Genomic DNA, 20,203 nt, shown 5'->3' on the forward strand with positions numbered 1-20,203 from the left:
TATGTGACAATGGAAAAACTTTTAAGAGATGAGCCAGTGCATTTTGTAAAAAAGAAGAGCAGAGATGTGACTTTACAACAATATTTCAGCAACATATTCAGAATTGATGGCAAGGACATATTTGTGATGGGGGAAATTCCCATCAGACTCTTGTTATATGACTATGGCTATGACAGCAAGATCATCATGGGATACTGATAATGGATGAATGGATACTGAAACCACTGGATTTAACAGGACTATTGAAGATGGAAGATGGAATTAATATTGATAATGGAAGAATGGTTATGGAAATTATTGGACCTAACAGATTTGACGAGATGGATTAATCAATATGTTTATTTGGACTATGGCTATGACAACAAGATTATTATGGGATACTGATAATGGAAGAATGGCTATTGAAATTACTGGACTTAACAGGATTATTGAAGATGGAAGATGGAATTAATACAGATAATGGAAGAATGGCTATTGTAATTATTGGGCCTAACAGATTTGAATCAGATGGATTAAGCGATATGTTTACTTGGAGAAAAATTGAAAGATATATCTCTCAAGGAATTGAAACCTCTCTTTGACTTTTTGTGGAAAGAATAAAGTAATGTTTATGAGATTTGATGATTAATTAAGATAACTACTGGAGGAAAGTGATTTTATAATATAATTTTAGAGACAGGATTGTTATATATTGTAGACCTATAACTGATCTGCGACAAATCGGAAGTCAACATTTTATTTTATTGTTTAATTGTTTTTGTTCTGTTTTGTTTTTTGTCTTTGAAAATTTGAATAAAAATTAATGATAAAAAAATGAAGGTGCATGACACAAAGATTTATTTGTTATTTATTTTATTTATATCCCACCCTTCCTCCCAGCAGCGGCAAACAAATGCACTAAAAATACTATAAAACATCGTAAAAACAGACTTTAAAATACATTACAATGAAATATATTTAAAAACTTTTTTTTAAATGCTTTAAAAATCTTTTTTTAAAAAACAAAAGGTTTAAAAACATATATAAAAGCAATTCCAACACAAATGCAGACTGGGATAACGTTTCAAGTTAATAGGCTTGTTGAAAGAGGAAAGTCTTCAGTAGGCGCTGAAAAGATAATAGAGATGGTGCCTGTCTAATATTTAAGGGGAGGGAATTCCAAAAGGTAGGTGCCACTACACTAAAGGTTCGTTTCCTATGTTGTGCAGAATGGACCTCCTGATAAGATGGTATCTGCAGGAGGCCCTCACCTGCGGAGCGCAGTAATCGACTGGGTATATAAGGGATAAGATGGTCTTGCAGGTATCCTGGTCCCAAGCTATATAGGGCTTTCTACTCCAAAACTAGGACCTTGAACTTAGCCTAGTAACTAATAGGTAGCCAGTGCAATTCTTTCAGAAGTGGGCTGACATGTTGGCCAGGGCTTGCACGGCCTCTCCCAATTCAGATGTTATAGAAAATAGAGCTGGGTATCATTAACGTACTGCTGACACCTCATCCCCAATCTCCTGATGACTGCTCCCAAGGGCTTCATATAGATGTTAAACAGCATGGGTGACAAGATAGTACCCTGCGGCACCCAGCAGCACAACTGCCAGGGGGCCAAAAGACAATCACCCAATGCTATTCTCTGAAAACGACCTTGGAGATAGGATCGGAACCACTGTAAAATAGTGCCTCCGATACCCATCTCACAAAGTCAGCCCAGAAGGATATCATGGTCAATGGTATTAAAAACTGCAGAGAGTTCAAGTAAGAATAACAGGGTCACACTCCCCCTGTCCTTCTCCCGATAAAGGTCATCCATCAGGGCAACCAAGGCCGATTCAGTCCCATAATGAGGCCTGAAACCAGATTGGAATGGGTCAAGATATTCTGTTTCCTCCAAGAGTACTTGCAATTGCTGCACCACAACCCTCTCAATCACCTTCCTTAAGAAGGGGGTATTTGCAACTGGTCAGTAATTGTCACAAACCTGTGGGTCCAGGGTAGGCTTTTTCAGGAGAGGTCAGATCACTACCTCTTTTAGGGTGGCTGGAACCACTCCCTCCTGCAACAATGCATTGACCACACCCTGGATCCACTCAGTCAACCCCCCTTGGCAAGCTTTAATAATCCAAGAAGGGCAAGGGTTGAGAGGACACGTTGCTGGCTGCATCATCGCAAGCACCTTGTCCACGGCATCAGGCCACATCAACTGAAACCGTTCCCAAGAAGTTGCAGCAGACGTTGCACTGGACACCTCAAGGGGACTACAGTAGATGTGGATGGGGCATCAAGAGTGCTACGGAGGCGAGCAACTTTACCCTCAAAGTGCCTTAAACAATTCACAGTGGGCCTCCGAAGGGTCTAAAATTCCATCTCCTGAGTTGATGTCAACAGACCCCTGACAATATGGAAAAGTTCCGCTGGATGGCTACTTGAGGATTCGATGGTGGCAGCGAAGTGGGCTTTCTTCACCGCCCTCACCGCCACACGGTAGACATGGTTATGATGTTTTATGTGTGCCTGACCAACCTCACAGCACGTCTGGTGTTCTAGCTATCGTCCAGCCTGTTTCATTGCCCTTAGCTCACTGGTGTACCAAGGTGCAAACCGGGCTCCACAATGCTAGAAAGAGCACTCGGGGGCAACCGTGTCAAGAGCTTAACAGGCCTCGCTGTTCCACAGTGTGGCTTCAACAGGGTCACCTGCTCTATCTACTGGGAACTCGCCCAGGGCATTCACGAATCCTGTGGATTCCATTAGTCTCCTGGGGGCGGACCATCTTAATCTGTCCACCACCCCTGCAGGGGAAACATACAGCGTCTATGGTATTTCCCCTTCATCTTTTGACCTCCAAAAACCATCAAGGTGGTCTACTAAGGGAAATCAAGTAAAACATAAATATGCAATAACAAAGATAAGAAGTCGAATAAATAAAACAACAAATGAAAGTCACAGGAAAATCTTAAATTCTTTGAAAAGCATGGAACAGCAGGAGGGGACTTTGCCTGACTCTTAAAAGATAGTAGTGAAGGTGCCAGGTAAGCATGTCTAGAGAAGTAATTCCTTAACTAGGGCACCGCCCCAGAAAACTTCCTATCTGGTAGCCACTGGTCCTCTGAAGGCAGGGGCACTCAGAGAAGTGCATGAGAAGTTGATATCAGGTTCACATGAGAGGAGGCAGTTCTTTAGACACTGTGCTCCTAAGCTGCTTAAGGCCTCTGAAGGACAAAAACCAGCCGTGTAAACTGTGCTCTGAAACAAACTGAAAGCCAGGGAAGGTCTTTTAATACTGAAATAAAACATTCACAGCAGTCCGTGCCTATCAATTGTCTGACCACTGCATTCTTCACCAACTGATGTTTCCAAGTAAGTCCAGCCCAAGACATTTTGCTGTCTGAGGCAGAGCAGCAAATAACACCCCCCTCCCCAATATCAAGGTGCATAGTACCCAAGGCCAGCCAAGATCTCTCTCCTTCCCTGGCAGTAATATACACAATAATAATTAATGAAATAACTAAGAATTTGTTGCCCTTTTATGACACCCAGAATCAGACAAAAAGCCAGTGTGGTGTAGAAAGAGCCAGTGTGGTGTAGTGGTTAAGGTGTTGGACTACGACCTGGGAGACCAGGGTTCGAATCCTCACACAGCCATGAAGCTCACTGGGTGACCTTGGGCCAGTCACTGTCTCTCAGCCTCAGAGGAAGGCAATGGTAAACCCCCTCTGAATATCGCTTACCATGAAAACCCTATTCATAGGGTTGCCATAAATCAGAATTGACTTGAAGGTAGTCCGTTTCTGTTTCATTTAAAGATCCTCCGCAGCGCAGAGTGGTAAGCGGCGGTAACGCCGTCGAAACTCTGCTCACGGCCAGAGTTCGATTCCAATGGAAGGAGGAAGTCGAATCTCCGGTAAAAGGGGTCGAGGTCCACTCAGCCTTCCATCCATCCGTGGTCGGTAAAATGAGTACCCGGCATATGCTGGGGAGTAAAGAAAGGCCGGGGACGGAACTGGCAATCCCACCCCATATATACGGTCTGCCTTGTAAATGTCGCAAGACGTCACCCTAAGAGTCGGAAACGACTCGCACTATAAGTGCGGGGACACCTTTACCTTTTTAGTATGATACTGGTTTGGTTTCCCAATCATCTCTCCCTGCCTAATTGTAGGGCCAGTCCTGGAGTAGTCCTATTTATGACACATTGCAGTAATCTAATTGGATATTCCAGAGCCTGGATAACTGTGGGCAGATAACTTATTCTCAGGAAGGACCAGAACTGATACACCAATCAAAGATGGTAAAAGGTACTACAAAGTACTGAAGCATCTTTATTAGCAATGCCAGATTTAAAATTATGCCATTTTTTCTCTCACCTCCACCAGTCACTTATCTGATCACCCGTATTTTTTCTTAGCATCCTGATGAAAGGTTTTAGAGAACTTGAAAGCTTGCTTGGTTCTTTGTGACATTTTAGTTGGTCCTTAAAACGGTATTACTCTACAGTGACTTTTGGATTTTCTTCCTAGTGGATCAACACAGGTGTCCAAGGTTGTGCTGTGTGTTTTTGGTAACCAGTTTACCAGTTTGCAGCAGCAGTTTATCATGAGGCCCATAGAAACATGTCGTTTTGTTTGCATTTTCTACGGCCCCTATTAAGCAAAACAAGATCAGTTTGACTTTAAAAATCTTCACAGTGTAAAATGATCAGAAACATTTATAAAAATAATAATAATTTATTATTATTGTTGTTGTTGTTATTGTTATTATTATTAAAGAATGTCAGAGTTAAAAAGCCAAAAACTGGAAGAAGCTAAATTCACCATGCCAGGGGTTCTTAACCTGTAGTCCATGGGCTTCAGGGGGTCTGTGAACAAAATCCAGTGCAATAAAATAAATTGTATTTATTTATTTCAACTCATTTGAAATGTGGTGTTGGAGGAGAATTTTGCACATAACATGGGCTGCGAAAAAGACAAATAATTGGGTGTTAGAACAAATTAAACCAGAACTATCACTAGAAGCTAAAATGATGAAACTGAAGTTATCCTACTTTGGACACATCATGAGAAGACGTGATTCACTAGAAAAGATAATAATGCTGGGAAAAACAGAAGGGAGTAGAAAAAGAGGAAGGCCAAAGAAGAGATGGGTTGATTCCATAAAGGAAGCCACAGACCTGAACTTACAAGATCTGAACAGGGTGGTTCACAATGGATGCTATTGAAGGTACATAACAACAACAAAAACTTATGGGGGTCCATAGCTTTCATGAGGTTCTCAAAGGGGTCCATGACCCAAAAAAAGGCCAAGAACCATTGCACTATGCCAAAACAAAAAAATTGCCATACATCAATTTTCATGCCAATTCTATTTTGTATGTGTAGCACTATACTTCTAATTTGGGGGGGGGGTAATACTGCTCTTAACTACTACATTACACTAACACCAAAGGTCCAAAGAATTTCAAAAGGACTTCCCATCCACAGCAAGGCAGGCTCCATCCTCTCTAGCATATATAACTGAGTAATTCAAAGAACCTGCCTGGATTCTATAAGCATCATCAGAGGCCCTTCTTTGAGTCTCCCACCTCCTGCAATTCAGAAGTTGCTAACTGGAGAGAAAGCTTTCTCCCATATTTGGAATCTCACTTCACATTGGATCTGATGCACTTCCAGCGCGAGGCACACATTTCAGTCTTCCACATTTCGGTCTCTTGTGGCTTTGTTTGATCAATATTACATTGTGTCTGATGAGAAACGAAAGTAAAAGAGCAATGCAAAAAAAGGGGGGGCATTTTATTTGCCCGTGCCTTCCAGTATATAACTGAAGCTGGTTTTAACTCCTGATTTATTTATTGGTTCTGCTGATCTTATCTCTCTGTTGTGCTTTGCTGGTTTCTGATTATTTTTATCATTGTATGTTATGTTACTTGTTATAGTTTTAGGATCCTTATAAACTGCCCTGGGAGTTTTGTAAACTGAAGGAACAGCCCAGAAACTTTTTAAATAAAGAAGAGGGGAAGAAAGCTTATGGTTAAACTTAAAAGCATGGGATAATCAGTAAGGGCCAGCATAGACTAGAGTATAAGAGCACCCATGTTCTTTAGCTCCATCACAAGAGGTACAACATGTCCTCGATTGCCCCTGATTTCAGATGAGTTGTTCAGGATTTCAAGATCCAGAGTTTGACAAGTATGCCACCAGACCTCGTTAAGCAACTGTTTGATTTTGGTGCGTAAGTACACTGAGAGCAACTACTTCAGGGCCAAACCAGAGTCAGCCATACTAGAACCTAAGTGTAAGCAGCTGGAGAAGGCTGTTCTTGTTGGAGTAAACAAATATGGCATGGTCACTTTAAGGGATATTTGGGGAATATCCCATGTACCTGTTTTACTATGATGTAACTTCCTAATGGGTGGGGTTTAGTTACCTGACTTCCTCCTCCTTTGTCCTGGGGGATTTTTGAATATTCTCTATCGCTGATCTTCCTACCTTTGAGAGAGGTCGCATGGCATGATGCTCTCTCTAAGAGCATCAATACTGAACCACCAAGATGGACTGAGACTTCTACATTTTTCTTTCTTCTAAGCTAGAGCCTATCTTCTTCTGAACATGTGAAGAGGTTGTGAGTAAACATTCTTTTCTTTTACCTAAAGGATTGTGTCTGTTGTTATTTATAAAAAGAAAGGTGGGGCTGGTTTATATTCTCATTCTGCTGCTTGTATTTTTACAACTCTGCTAAGAAATAGGGCCAACCAAAATAGTTCCTATTTCTGTGTGTATTTTTATAATACCGAACAGTTCTACCATCCCAAGGTCCTTGTGATCACCTTCTGCCAAGCTCTTGGGATTTGGTAGCAAGCTAAAAGCTAATTCACCTGTGTGGAATTTTAGGCCAGGTTTTATCACTGTATGCTTATGCATGCTGACGTTACACAAGTTGTGCAAAGAGTTTTTAACTGACAACTACTCAACATACAGAAGAAATTTTCTCATGCATGTCAAAGAAAATGTCTCTGCTTCTTCTTTGGGCCGCTTGTCTCTTCACAACCATAATCATCAACAACTGTTTATTTGTATGACACTTTCCCACAAGAGATTGTGCTCAAAGCAAGTAAAAATACAGAAGAAAATAACAATGAGAACTGCAGTCAATAGCAATGAATAAACTATTTTAATTTTATCACTGTTCACAACAAACCTTTTTTTAAAAATATTTGATGATGTGCCTGGGCTAGATTGTTTTGAATTACTGGGGGGAGGCACCCTGATACATTAGGTCAGAGAAGCTCTGCTCATCACGAAGGAAATAACGCTTCCTGCTCCTTTTCACCAGTTCCTTTGTCCTCCCTCAAGAGGACACTTTGCCACTGCCTCCTCTTTCCTATTTCCATATTTCTAGATCAAGTTCCCTAACTTTCCCATAGGATGCTGTTGCTATGTTTTCTCCAGAGCTTGGAAGATTACTTTTAAAAAGTAATAAATTACAGTTACAATTACTTGGCCCAAAAAAGTACTAATTACCGTTACAATTGCAATTGCTCTGAAAGTAACTGATTACTTTACTTTTTCTCAAAAGTAATCACTACAATTACATTTCAGTTACTTTTTTTTAAAAAACTCCTACAAGGTGCTGGCCTTGGCTGCTGCACATCTAAGAAGCCTAAAACAATATTAAAAATAAACACACACACACAGGGGGTAGTAGAATAAAAAAATTATCCATAAGATTAACATAATGGCATAACAGAATCTCACATCCCCCCAAGCAATGAAGATACCCCAACTCTTGAAATCAAATTTTACACTTGAAATGCTTTTATAATATGTTTCTGTTATGTCTCAAAAGAACAAGATGCTCAAAGAGCATGTCAGACAAGGAATGCCTTTTTACAGTCATTACGTTGCCACCAGTACTGAACAGGCGTTCTACTGCGGCGCTTGAAGGCATGCCTGTGTTGTGCTGCAAAAAACTCCGCAGCACACGTGGAAAGCCATGGAGTGATGACACTTCCCTGCTGGGAGACCTCAGGTACCTCACCAGTTCCTCCTCAGCAGTGTCCACTGCTGACTTCTTGCCCTGGGGCAGAAAGTTAAAGAAGTCATCTTCTAAGTCATCTCCTTCCTGGTCTTTATCTGAAGACTGAGCACTGTCCTCATTAAGTACACCCATCTTTATTTCAGCTTTCAACAAGGCTTCCATTGTGTATCTAAGAAACAGAGAGGATATGTTAACACATATATGTTAGGAAACCATCATCTGCTCTTCATTTCCTGATGCTTGTCATGTCCCCTGGTTCAGGGTCCAGCCTGAGCCTGTGGATGATGACATGGAAGGTAGGAAGTCACCACACTCATGGGGCAGCACAGCAGACCCTTAAGGATTACCTGCAGCAACCCAAGGTTGTGATGAGGAGCCCCAGGAAGAAAAGGCCCAGCCCCTGCCTACCACCTTAAGCCCTCTGATGCCTCCCTTGAGACAACATTTCCCTTGGAGTAATCCACCCAAAGGGCTTCCCTAATGTTCTTACTTGTTGGTATGGGTGGTAGCCTGACACGATTCCAGCCAATCTAGTTTGAAGCGAGGGTGTAGGCAGGCTGCCAGAAGAAGCCTCTTGTCCTCCCAGATAGCTGCAAACCGCTTTCTTAGGGCTTCGCGCACACCTCTCAGCAGCTGAAAACAGTATGTGTACCTCTCAGGTTTGTTTTCCAGTCTTTCTAACTTGCGGTCCAGATTGCAGAGCGTTGGTAGCAAATACCCCATGAACATGCCATTCTCCCGTTGCAGGATATCTAGGGACTGGGCTAGTGGCTCCATAATCTCTGTGTATTCCTGTACCACTTCAATCTCAGCAGCTGTGATCCTGGACAAGGAGCAGCGGTCCATTATGGCATGCATTTTTAGTGGCACAGTTGACAGGAGCTCATGTAGTTGCTTCAACGCATCAAAGGTGGAATTCCACCTGGTCTTATTCGGTACCTTCAGATACACCCCACATTGCGCACGGATATACTCAGCAATCTGTGCTGACTGGTTCTGCTTGGACCACAACTTGCTGCACTTTCCCATCAAGGAATGAAACTGTTTCTTGAAAGGACCAAGAAGACTACTTTTGGGGGAGTCAGAAAGCATGGCCTCTATGTCTTGTGTTGCCACAAGGTTGAGGGTGTGGCTAGCACATCTCTGGTGTGGTGGAAAAACAAAATCCTCTCCTGAGTCTGCAGCTTCTTCCTCTGCCTCAGGTCCTGTGTCCAGGATCTCACAGATAGGCACAAACTCCACCTCAGCCTCCTCCTCCTCCTGGTTATCACCATCATCGTCACTGGTGCCTGCAGCTTCCACTGGTTCTTTGGCCATGAAAACTCTGAACGCTTTCACAAAGTTGGAGCCATTGTCTGTAGTAGTGCACATAACTTTGTTGTGGATCCTGTACTGCACATGTACATCATGCAGTGCTTTTGAAAGGACATCGTACGTATGGCGCCCCTTCAGACGCTTACAAGCCATGGCCCCGACCTCACGTTTCAGGGTAGTTGGGTTGATCCAGTGGGCTGTTACCCCAAAATAACTCTTCTTGCCATTGGTCCAACAATCTGCAGTGGTTGCTATATATGCCACAGCACCCATTCGGTTTGCAAGAGTTTCTCTCATGTGGCATGCTCTCTTCTCAATTCTGTCTCTCAGAGTCTTGGCACATATGATGGTGAGATCTTTGGGGAGTCCAATGCGAACCAGATTAGTGAATTATGGTTTGTCCACAGTCTGAAGTGGTAATGTCTCCTCTACAATGAAATCAATGATTCTCCTGTCGAGATTGCTCTGGGTGACAGGCTCCCTGCCAGATCCCCACCTCTCAAGGGTTGTCTGCTGCTGCTTCAGCATTTTGGGAGGAGGGGTGTCATGCATTGGTTCAGGAAGGCCACGTCTCCTTGCCTTTATTGCTTCTTCAATTGCTCTCAGCTTCTCAGGGTGTGCCCTCTGAGGAAGAAGAACAAAGCATGAATCCAAGAAAAAATGGAAGAGGAACTTCACAATTTAAACATAAATAGACAATGGACACTCTTTGAGGACCAGCATGACAAAGGCTTACCTCAAAATGTTTCTTCACATTGGATGAGGAGGAAACAGCTGATCTCAGATTTTTGATCCTTGGAAGGCAGTAATTGCATCGTACAACAACATTTTTCCCACTCTGGCTCACAAATGTACAAGCTTTCTCAAAGCCAAACCATGGTACTTGCTGTTCTGCAGATGTGGCTGTGGGCAACTGGCACTGCTTCATGCCCTCCTCCTCCTCATGCACAGGGCCTCCTTTCTGAACTTCACTTTCTAGTTTTGCCTCCTCAGGATCAACAAGCTGTGACTCAAGTGGCCGCACTAACTGACTGCTGCTCTCAGCAGCAAAACCTGCAACAGGCATCTCTGTAATAAACAAGAGATAATGCTCCTATATGGGTGAACTTCAGCCGTGATGTGCCCCCATCTCTTCCCCATGCTGCAAGATGCCTCAGTCAGAGTGGAAGTAAGCAGGTCGATAGCACAATTAAAAGAGATCCTATTTGCATCATTTTTGCTCACTGAATAACCCTGCCTGGGCCAGTCTAACCTACTATCTCACAGGGTTGTTGTGAGAACAAAATGAGACTAGGGTTCAAATCCCCACATAGCCATGAAGCTCACTGGGTGACCTTGGGCCAGTCACTGCCTCTCAGCCTCATGAAAACCCTATTCATAGGGTCACCATAAGTTGGAATCAACTTGAAGGCGGTACATATATTTTTTATTTTGAATATGATTATGATAATAAATATGCAGCATTTCAAATTAATTCTGTATGAGAAGCATTCCATGCCAAGCTTGGAAAACCAAGGATGAGGTATAAAATGTAGACAAAAATACTTTTGACAAAATGCCGTTTATCTTTTATATCTATATCTATAATTAGCAATACAGCTGAATGATGTATGTAAAGTATTTTTTCTTTCCCTTTCTTTTTTATTAATATTTTAGTACTACTGCTAAAGTTCCGATGAAAGAATAAAGCATTCATTAGCCAAATTCAAATGATTAGAACACATCACATAAATTCCACTGAAGTTGGAGTTTTTGCCATAGAAAATGAAAAAAACATATAACCTATGATAGCCCAATAGACAATCAGAACTAATATAAAACCCTATTGCTTCTCATTTGCAAATCTTGCAAGATCTAAGGTAACTCTAGATCATGTGAGTTCAGGTGATGCATGTTATGTACATTTGTATAGATATTAGCAGAGATTGTCAACAGTCTATCTCTCTCTGGGACTGGGAATCTCTCTCTTTCTCACAGAACATGAGTTTGAGAGCTGGGGGACTGAGAGGAGGATCTGCAAGGACCCTACTTCTCACCTCATCTCTGCCAAGAACAAAAAAATCAGCCTTAAGCCATTTATTATACGCCTAATGTTTTATTATTATTATTATTATTATTATTATTATTATTATTATTACTACTGAGACAGTTTTTGTCCCACATACAATTCAGTCTTGTGATTAAACAGGACAAAAATACAAATAAAAAGAAAGATGGAGTTCAAATAAATATACAATAAAAAGCTAGCTGGCATTTTAAAAGGCAGGAGTGCTCTGTCTGGATAAATACAGCACACAGGTATGCATAGGAACAAGGGGGAGAGTTCAAAAAGGGGGGGAAGAGAAGTAGTAGGCCGAAGTTTCAGAAGTGCCTTGTGATTGATGGGGGGGCGGCAGCAAGGCAAGGAGAGGCAGTGGGAGGGGCAGAAGGGGCCGCGGGGGGGCGGGGGCAGAAGGGGCCGTGGGGACACACACACACACACACACACATACAAACCATCATCACTCACCTCCGCAGCTCTTCGCCATTCTGCTGCTGCCTTCTCCTCCGTTGTCCTTCAACTGGCTTTTTCCTCCGGCGTCCATTTTTTCCTCTCAGACGCTAGCAGGCCCTGCCTATTCACCTCTTCCCTCGTGCCTCCTAACACAGATCACGAGGGAAGAGAGAGTCTGCGCAGAGGTCCAATCAGTGTGAGGCACATGTCTTGTGTTAACCAATCACAACCAGGAGCTGACTTCCCCTTGTTCCCGCCCCCAAGTAACATCCAACCTAACGTGGAAACGTTAAAGTTGCAGCTGAAAAGTAGGGAAATTACTAGTCATTCCGTTACTTGCCAAATGTAATGGAATTACCCACTCGTTATTTAAAATTGTAACTAATTACCAGTAACTCGTTAAAAATAACGAGTTACTTCCAAGCTCTGGTTTTCTCATTGCTACTTCTGTATAGATAAAATATATAAATACAACTTCTACTCACTTCATTTGCAGGCTGACAGAACAGGCCATGATTACTGGTGGAATAGCACTGGATAGAAACTGAAAGGAAAAGTTTAAAAATGGTGTCTTGCTGCAGCCCAGAATAATAAATTTAACTCCAATATGCTCAGATTACTACACAGACTTTGACAAAGTGACAAGGCATAAGGCCATCAGCAACCATGCCACAAAAGGTAACTCTAAACTATGCCACAGTTTCTTTTTTAACAAAACAAAACAAGGCACGTTCTTGTGAATGCTAGAGTCAGTTGCACCAAAGAGCTTCATGGTATAAAAGGGAGAATTATTGGGGCCAATGAATCTCCTCCTAGCCTAGTTCTATAGTGGTAGAAAAAGATGTATCTGTAGATATTAAAGCAGGCCTGTACCACCTGTGATCCACCAAGCTTGGTAAACCTGGCAACTTGAAAGAGGCATTTGCCTGCGACAGATTTCAGGCATCAGATTGCTGTAGCCATTCAGCACTTATGCCAGTCTCGCCCTCCTAATGACTTCTAGACAGAAGTTGGAAAACATGAGTGCAGCATGAACAGGCCATGTATAGCGGCTCCGGAGTTTGTGACAGCCCCTCCCCAAAGCAAATCCAGCCCACCAGCCATGAATTGCGGTCTGCCAGTCACTTGACAACCTCAGTCTCAGGAAGATACTAAAAGCAGATTGATTTAGCCCCTAATGGGTGAGTTAGTAGCCACACACAGTGGATAGGCTGTATTCAGCTTCATGATCACAAGTTGTGCAGGCCTGACACCAGGGAGGGGTTTCTGAAATTGTGTACAGATGGATCTCTGCTTAAAAACTATCCTGGGTACCACAGCTGAGACCTTTGAGGAGCTGCTGTCAGTCTGAGTGGAGCAGACAATATCCTAGGACAGATGAACCAATGATGTGCCCTGGTATATCATTGTAAACTGTCTTGACATTTGAAACCCATTGCATGCTACACACCTTCTTTTTGCACTGTCTGAATAGTACCAAAGTGGTAGAGGAAGATGCTGTGAAAAGCAATGGTCCAGAGCACCCACAGCCTTTTTGCATTCAGGGTTTATCAGCATAATTTTTTCTTCTTAAAAAAAAAAGTTATAGTCCTTTGTAATCCACAAAACAATAGCCATTTCAGAATTACACACATACCTTCTGTCACAGTTTTTTGGTTGCCCCCCCCATCCTGAATTCTGAATGCATTTCACGTTCTACCTTATAAGAGCAAATACAACTGCCAGCATAAAAATCAGTATATGGAAATACATCAACCCTGAGTACCCACTGCAGTTTAAGGAAACTTCCTCATGCTTGCTCTGTTGCTAAGCCACACATAAGTCAAACACAAAAAACACCATCAACCCACTTTTCTTCAAAGCAATACAGTAACAATAACTTTTTGAAAACAGTCCTATACAATTTTATACGAGGGGGAAGCAGCTAGAGATTTGTATGCAGATAACCATTGCCAAAGGGAAATAAGTTTTTTTGGTGTAAGTTTATAATTTATAAGTTAGGTCAATGTCACTAGAAAAAGTTCAGGGAGCATCACTGAGTTTCATTAAAGCCATTTATGGATTAAAAAAAACACCATGGTTGAAGTTTCCATGCTTTTTGATGTATGAATTAATTGGTAAGCTTTAAATCTTCTCTTAAACTTTGAGAGGAAGTTTAATGCTTAGGGGTGTACTCATGCACCAGAAAGCACAGAGACTGCGTGATGAGGCTGACTTCCATACCACATATGCAGTAAACACATTCTATTATCTCATATATTGCACTCACAATTTACCACCATCCAGCCACTCTTTCGCCTTGGTCTTTCAGCTCCAACTCTTCTCCTTGGCACCATCTCCAGAGTGTGCACAACAAGCAAGCACTAAATGTGAGACCTTAGGACTGTGGAGCATTTACTGTGGAACAGACAAGGTTTGTTCATTTTTAATTATGGGTTATCTGCATTATGTCAGAAACAAAAATCCTATTCTCGTATTTTCCTTGTTCAACTTCTGTTCCTGCCCAGAAAACCCAGCGTTTAAAAATCACAATGGAACAACTTTGCAATGACCCATCATACAGCTATTCAGTACATTGTTTTGCTGGTTGTGGTATGTACAGAAGATTGCTCTATCATTTCCTTCTCTATGGTCTATCTCACCTCTCTAGGAGTTAACTCTGCCACTTTAGCCCTTGTCTTTCAAAATAGCATTCCCTTTATATCCATTTATTTTATTCCTCCCCTACATTACGGAGGGGGGGGGGATTATGATCAGGATCTTAGTTTGGCGATGTGTTTAACCCTTTCACACACACTATGGTCCAGATAAAAACTGTCCCTCAACACACATACACACTCACATTTGGGACTGCCCATCTGGCTACAGAATGTTATTTGGAGTCCAGAAATCTGGAAGCAGAATTATTATTACACTCGCAGCGTAAGTCAGCATGACAGCAATGACTGGGTGCTACTAACCCATCTGTGGGAAGCACCTTATAAAATGTTTACTAGATGGTATAAAGTAAGGCTAAGTTCCTCAGTTTGCAATTTCCATGCTTTTTCGACACATGGGAAATCTGTAAGCACTGTAACGCTTATCTTAAAACAAAGGTTTTTTGATCTCTAAATTTCCTTGTGTTTTGAAAAGGAAGTTCATGTAATTATACAAACCATCTTTGGGAGGCGAGGAGAATTTAACTTCACTGCAACTCTATAGTATTTTTTTTTAACAAGGTTATTTCTCTACTCACATTTTAAAGTATTCTCCCTACCCCACCTAGAGTTTTACAGAGTTCTTCCCGTCAACTCTGTTCCTAGTCTGCTTTGCAGTTATAGCAGTGACAAACCTTCTCACTTTGGTGGCAGCCAACCTTGTTTTGAGGGATGAGATTTCCCTTGGGAAAAGAGGCAAATGAGGGATACAGGATGCATTCTTCCTATGGAAACAATAAGGACTTTAAAAGTGAAAAACTTCATAAAGAAACAGTAGATTTTCACACCAAAACAACGGCAAACCCCCCGTAATTGCCTCAAATTTTTGAGTGCATTTAAAGTGGCAGGGGGTGGGGGAAATTGAACGATGGTGGGGGGAAGCAAAACAGCTGTAAACAACAGAAGAAAAGAAATTCTTCAAACTATGGCGGGTCTCCGTCATTTACCAACAAGCCTGTCCAGAATCTGGCCAGCAAAGGGCTTGATGCTTTCCCCATTAATTTGGGTTTATCCAGTGCAAGGTAATCTGATAAATTGGGGGAATTCAGGCTCCAAACCGCTCCACTCAGAAGTCACAAGAGTATTGGTTTCTGTGTTTTCGGGTGGATGGATCAATTATCACTTTCTGATACTCCCCTTTCCAAGCCCACTACTTTCTCCATGCTTCCATTTCTTTTCCAGCTGTGTTCATAACTATTTCTGGTGCACACACTCAGATGTGTGCAAAAAACAAACAAACCCACAAGCAAGCCACATTAAAAAAAAAATACATTTGGAACATCGGATTTAAGGACGTGCAGATTTCCAGATATTTGTAAAATAAGCAATGGAGAGTCTGGCCAGTCTGCTTTTTTTTTACTGCTCTAGAAGTGCATATTTGCATATTTCCTTCCTGGGATAAAACATTTTTTTTAAAAAGCCTCTCACATGCAGCTCAAACAGTCTTGTGCATGCCCAGTTCATTCACAGAAGGAGTGGGAATATCAAATTAGAAGGTGGGGCTACAAACAAACACCAACACACTGAAATGTCCACCGGTACGGTTGGAAAATACCAGCTTTGCAGCTGTGATCCATTTGGATCTAGTGTGATCCAACACATTTGAATGCCCACTAGTATGATCTGAAAACACCAGCTTTGCAGCTTGAATTGAGCCCACTGCGAGAACCACTCTACCAAATTTGAAGGTAAAAAGAATGCATTTGCAGCAAGATACCGCTCACAGGTGGACAAGCACCTAGGCACTCTGAATGCAGACCAACGTTTAGAATATTTAGGCTCATATACCTTGGAGTATGTTCCACTGAAGAGAGCAGGGCCTGCCTCTGAGAAAATATGCTTAGAATTTCACTGTGAGGCTTTAATGTGGTAGATGGAATCTTGTTTAACTTATCCACCTTTATATATACAGGTGCTATAGAGAATCATTAGGGTTTTTGCTTTCTAAAACAGATGAAGTAAGTTTTCAAAAGCAAAAATAAATGATCTAGTCTGTGTGGTATGTCTATGAAAATGAAATGTACTGCCTTCAAGTCGATCCCAACTTATGGCAACCCTATGAATAGGGTTTTCATGGTAAGCGGTATTCAGAGGTGGTTTACCATTGCCCTCCTCTGAGGCTGAGAGGCAGCGACTGGCCCAAGGTCACCCAGTGTGCTTCATGGCTGTGTGGGGTTTCGAACCTTGGTCTCCCAGGTCATAATCCAACCAGGGCTGTGGAGTTGGAGTCGTGGAATTGGAGTCGGAAGCAATTTTGGGTGGAGTCGGAGTCGGTAGAATTGTACCGACTCCGACTCCTTCATAAATGGCAAATGTATATTAAGTTTGTATATTAAGTAGTAATAACAAATTTACTGTAGTAAAATGGTAGCACAAGGCATTTCATCACCACCACCACGTGAATCCAGAGCTTGGAAAAGTTACTTGTTTGAACTACAACTCCCATCAGCCCCAGTGATTGGGCTCGTGGGAGTTGTAGTTCAAACAAGTAACTTTTCCAAGCTCTGGATTCACGTGGTGGTGATGAAATGCCTTGTGCTACCACTTTACTACAGTAAATAAGTTATTACTAGTTAATATACATTTGCCATTTATGAAGGAGTCGGAGTCGGACAGTAGAAAAATAGAGGAGTCGGAATCGAAGGTCTGGAGTACAGCCCTGAGTCCAACACTCTAACCACTACACCACACTGGCTCTCGGTGTGTCTATAATCAAAACAAACAAAAAAACCACCTCAGTATCCTGTTTGCCTCTTGTATTCATTTGGGCTCTGCTTAGAAATATGATAGGCTCACAGATATGCCTTTCATTTCATGACCTTTAGGACCCTCAATTTACAAATCTCCCCCATCCCTGTCTACCCACATTGGTCCATAAAAGTTTATGCCATAATAAAATTGTTTATCTTTAAGGTGCCCCAGAGCTCTTTGTTGTTTTTCCTTCAACAGAGTAATAGGGCCACCCCTCTGGAATTCCATATATTTGTTTTTACAAATCAGTACTATGGTTATGATTTGTAAACTGTAAATTGAGACCACACTCCACACTGGCTTGTGATCACTGTTGTTTTTGTTAACTGCATAATAGAAAAGTGCCCAGTATTTTCAGAATCTGAGTGGGCAAAGCTACCATGTGTAGCTAAGAGCATTTTGGTGGTGGGTGGGAGAGCTGAATCTTGCAAACTAGGAATGTTCATTGACATCATTATTAAAACTGTCCACATTTCTGCTATTTTGACTAGATCGGGGTTCCCAACCAGTGGTCCACAAGTTTTATTCAGGTGTGGTCCATGACATGACTGTATTAAACATTCATATTGATTTTTAATTGCTTTTATTGCTTGTTTTATTTCTTGCAGTTTGTTATTGCATGAGAATTTGAACCCTATGGAAGTGCAAATTATAATACAATAAAATGTAACCTAAGAAATAAAAATACAATTAAAAAATATCTAGCGAAGTGCACAACAAATGGCTACAGATAGCAAAGTCTCCATGGGAAAAAGTTAGGGAATCACTGGACTACATGACTTACTGTAGGCATTCGTGAATTAGTTTTATGGGTTTATTTATGGCCAAATTCACTGCTGAATTCCTAAGCACTATTCCTTCCTGGGGTTTGCTTTAGAGTAAGATGCATGTCTGCAAAGTTGATTCATTTTAAACCTGCTTTTTCAGCCCTCGATGGCCCTCAAGGCGGCTGAAGGTAATGGGCACTTTAAAAAATAACAGCCAGCAATTCAAAACTGAATTGTATAAAACAAACTTTATAGTAGCAGCAGCCGAAGAGTTTGCATATATACAAATGAGCACGGTCCAGTTCCCCGCCCCGAAGCAGAGGTGGCAAGGCCAACATGAACCCTGGTGTCCCATAAAACTGGCAATCCGAGGACGGGTAGCACAAAACCGAAATGAGTAGGTACCGGAGCGTGGGGGCGGGTAATAAAAGACCGCTGCCCGCTCTGACCTTTGGAGGGTCTCTCAAATTAGCGCCTCCCTTTCCGTCTCAAGGCTTGAGTGCTGGCTGGTAGCCTCGCGAAGTTTGCGCGCCTTGTCCAGCAGGGGCCGCTCCGAGGCAGAGCAAGCAGGGACGGCTGCAGCGAAGGGCCAGCGAACAGAGGAGCCTCAGGGGACGGAGGGGAGGAAGGAGGGAGGCGTTTCGCTGCAGGAGCAACGAAAACGAGAGAGAGAGACGCGCGCTTCTTGGAGCCGTCGGAGGAAGTGCTGCTAGGTTTTGATCGCAGAAACTCTTCTCCCGCTTCTCACAAAGTCGAGCAAGAAGAAGGGCTCCGAGCCGGGCGCGACCGCCTTGCTCTGGCCGAGATCTCTAGGGGCTCAACTCCAGACATTCTAATCCCCGCTGCGGACTCTCTGAGCCAGCGGGCACGATGGATCCTCAGGATGGCCAAGCGCTTTCTGCTTTCTTCCTCGTTATCATAGCGGCAGGTAAGCATGATTTATTCTAGGATTTAACCTCGTTATGAACGCAGCCCGAGCCGCTCGATCCTAGGCGATCGGAAACTAAGGCTGCACGAACCCCAGTTACGTCCTGCGAGTAAGCCCATTGAATTCAATAGGACTTCTCAGTAGACCTGGTTAGGATTGCGCTGTTCACTGTCGCTGATGTCAACTTGCAAGGAGATGGACGGCAACCTCAGAGGGGTATAAATAAACCAGCTTGGAGGTGCTTTGTGAAATTCCCGGCTGGCTAGAATGAGTTGTCCGAAGGTCCTCGTTGAATTGTTGATGCCTTAAAAGAAAATGCTGCCCCCACCCCCGTTTCAGCTTTTATACATACTATTCATATTTATTTGTATTCATATTTTCATATTCATATATTCATATTTTCAAGCACAAGTTTTATGTTCAACCTTAAAAATGGGCTGTGATACACAAAGGAAAACACATTTAAATTAATGGCACTTACAACATATAAAGAAGGATAGGCTTAATAGAGGGGAATGCCAGTGAGCAAGGCAAAATTTACAACCAGGAGTTCTAGAGGAAATTAGGACCTTTTTTTTTTTTAACTTTGGCTCTTAGATCCTGTCGCAGCACAAGGGGACAGCCAAATTGGCCGTGTGTACTTTCAAAGACTAAGGCTGCGTACCCACCATACATTTAAAACACATTTTCCCCTCCTCCAAAAAATCCTGGGAACTCTGGTTTAAGTTTGCAGGGAATTGTAGCTCTGTGAGGGTAAACTACAGTTCCCAGGATTCTTGGGGTGCATGTGCTTTCAATGTCTGGCATGTATTCAGTCTTAATACCTCGTAATGTCCATGTTTAACTAGCTGAGTAAAACTCACTACACTGTACCCATTTCAGTGACTGTTCCTAACTGAATTTTTCGTAGGTGTACAACTCTTTCATATCTCCATTTCCTCGAAGGAGGGGTGTGTGTGTTCCCACCGACCGGGTGAGGTAATTTATTGTAGGCAAGTATTTGGTGGAGAGGAAGGAGGGGAGACGGTGCAGGAAACTGAAACTTAAGCATTGCAAACGTGGCTTACACCTTGGTGAGGCGTGAGAGCAGAAACAGAAAGCAAGGGAACTGTATAGGGTAGGGAGTTTTACTCAGATAGTTAAACATGGACATTATGAGGTTGCATACACAACACACATTTAAACCACGTTCCCTGACCCCCCACCGCAAAAAAAATCCTGAGAA

General features: G+C 42.4%; 1 protein-coding gene across 4 annotated transcripts in view; it reads left to right on the forward strand.

Annotated features, from left to right (window-relative positions):
- Nucleotides 1–18,594: 18,594 nt before the first annotated feature.
- PARM1 (prostate androgen-regulated mucin-like protein 1) overlaps nucleotides 18,595–20,203 on the forward strand; it is a 30,451-nt gene continuing 28,842 nt past the window's right edge. For 2 of the 4 annotated variants that reach the window (XM_061590986.1, XM_061590984.1), the window contains exon 1: nucleotides 18,599–18,978. Coding sequence is in view for 2 of the 4 variants with exons in the window: in XM_061590984.1 (XP_061446968.1) it covers nucleotides 18,921–18,978 (58 nt within the window). In the remaining 2 variants the exon portion in view is untranslated. Of the gene's footprint in view, nucleotides 18,979–20,203 lie in introns of all 4 variants that reach the window. The other 2 variants (XR_009758519.1, XM_061590985.1) reach the window with 2 other exon arrangements.

This window comes from Rhineura floridana, chromosome 11 (assembly GCF_030035675.1).
Source record: "Rhineura floridana isolate rRhiFlo1 chromosome 11, rRhiFlo1.hap2, whole genome shotgun sequence".
NCBI lineage: Eukaryota > Metazoa > Chordata > Lepidosauria > Squamata > Rhineuridae > Rhineura > Rhineura floridana.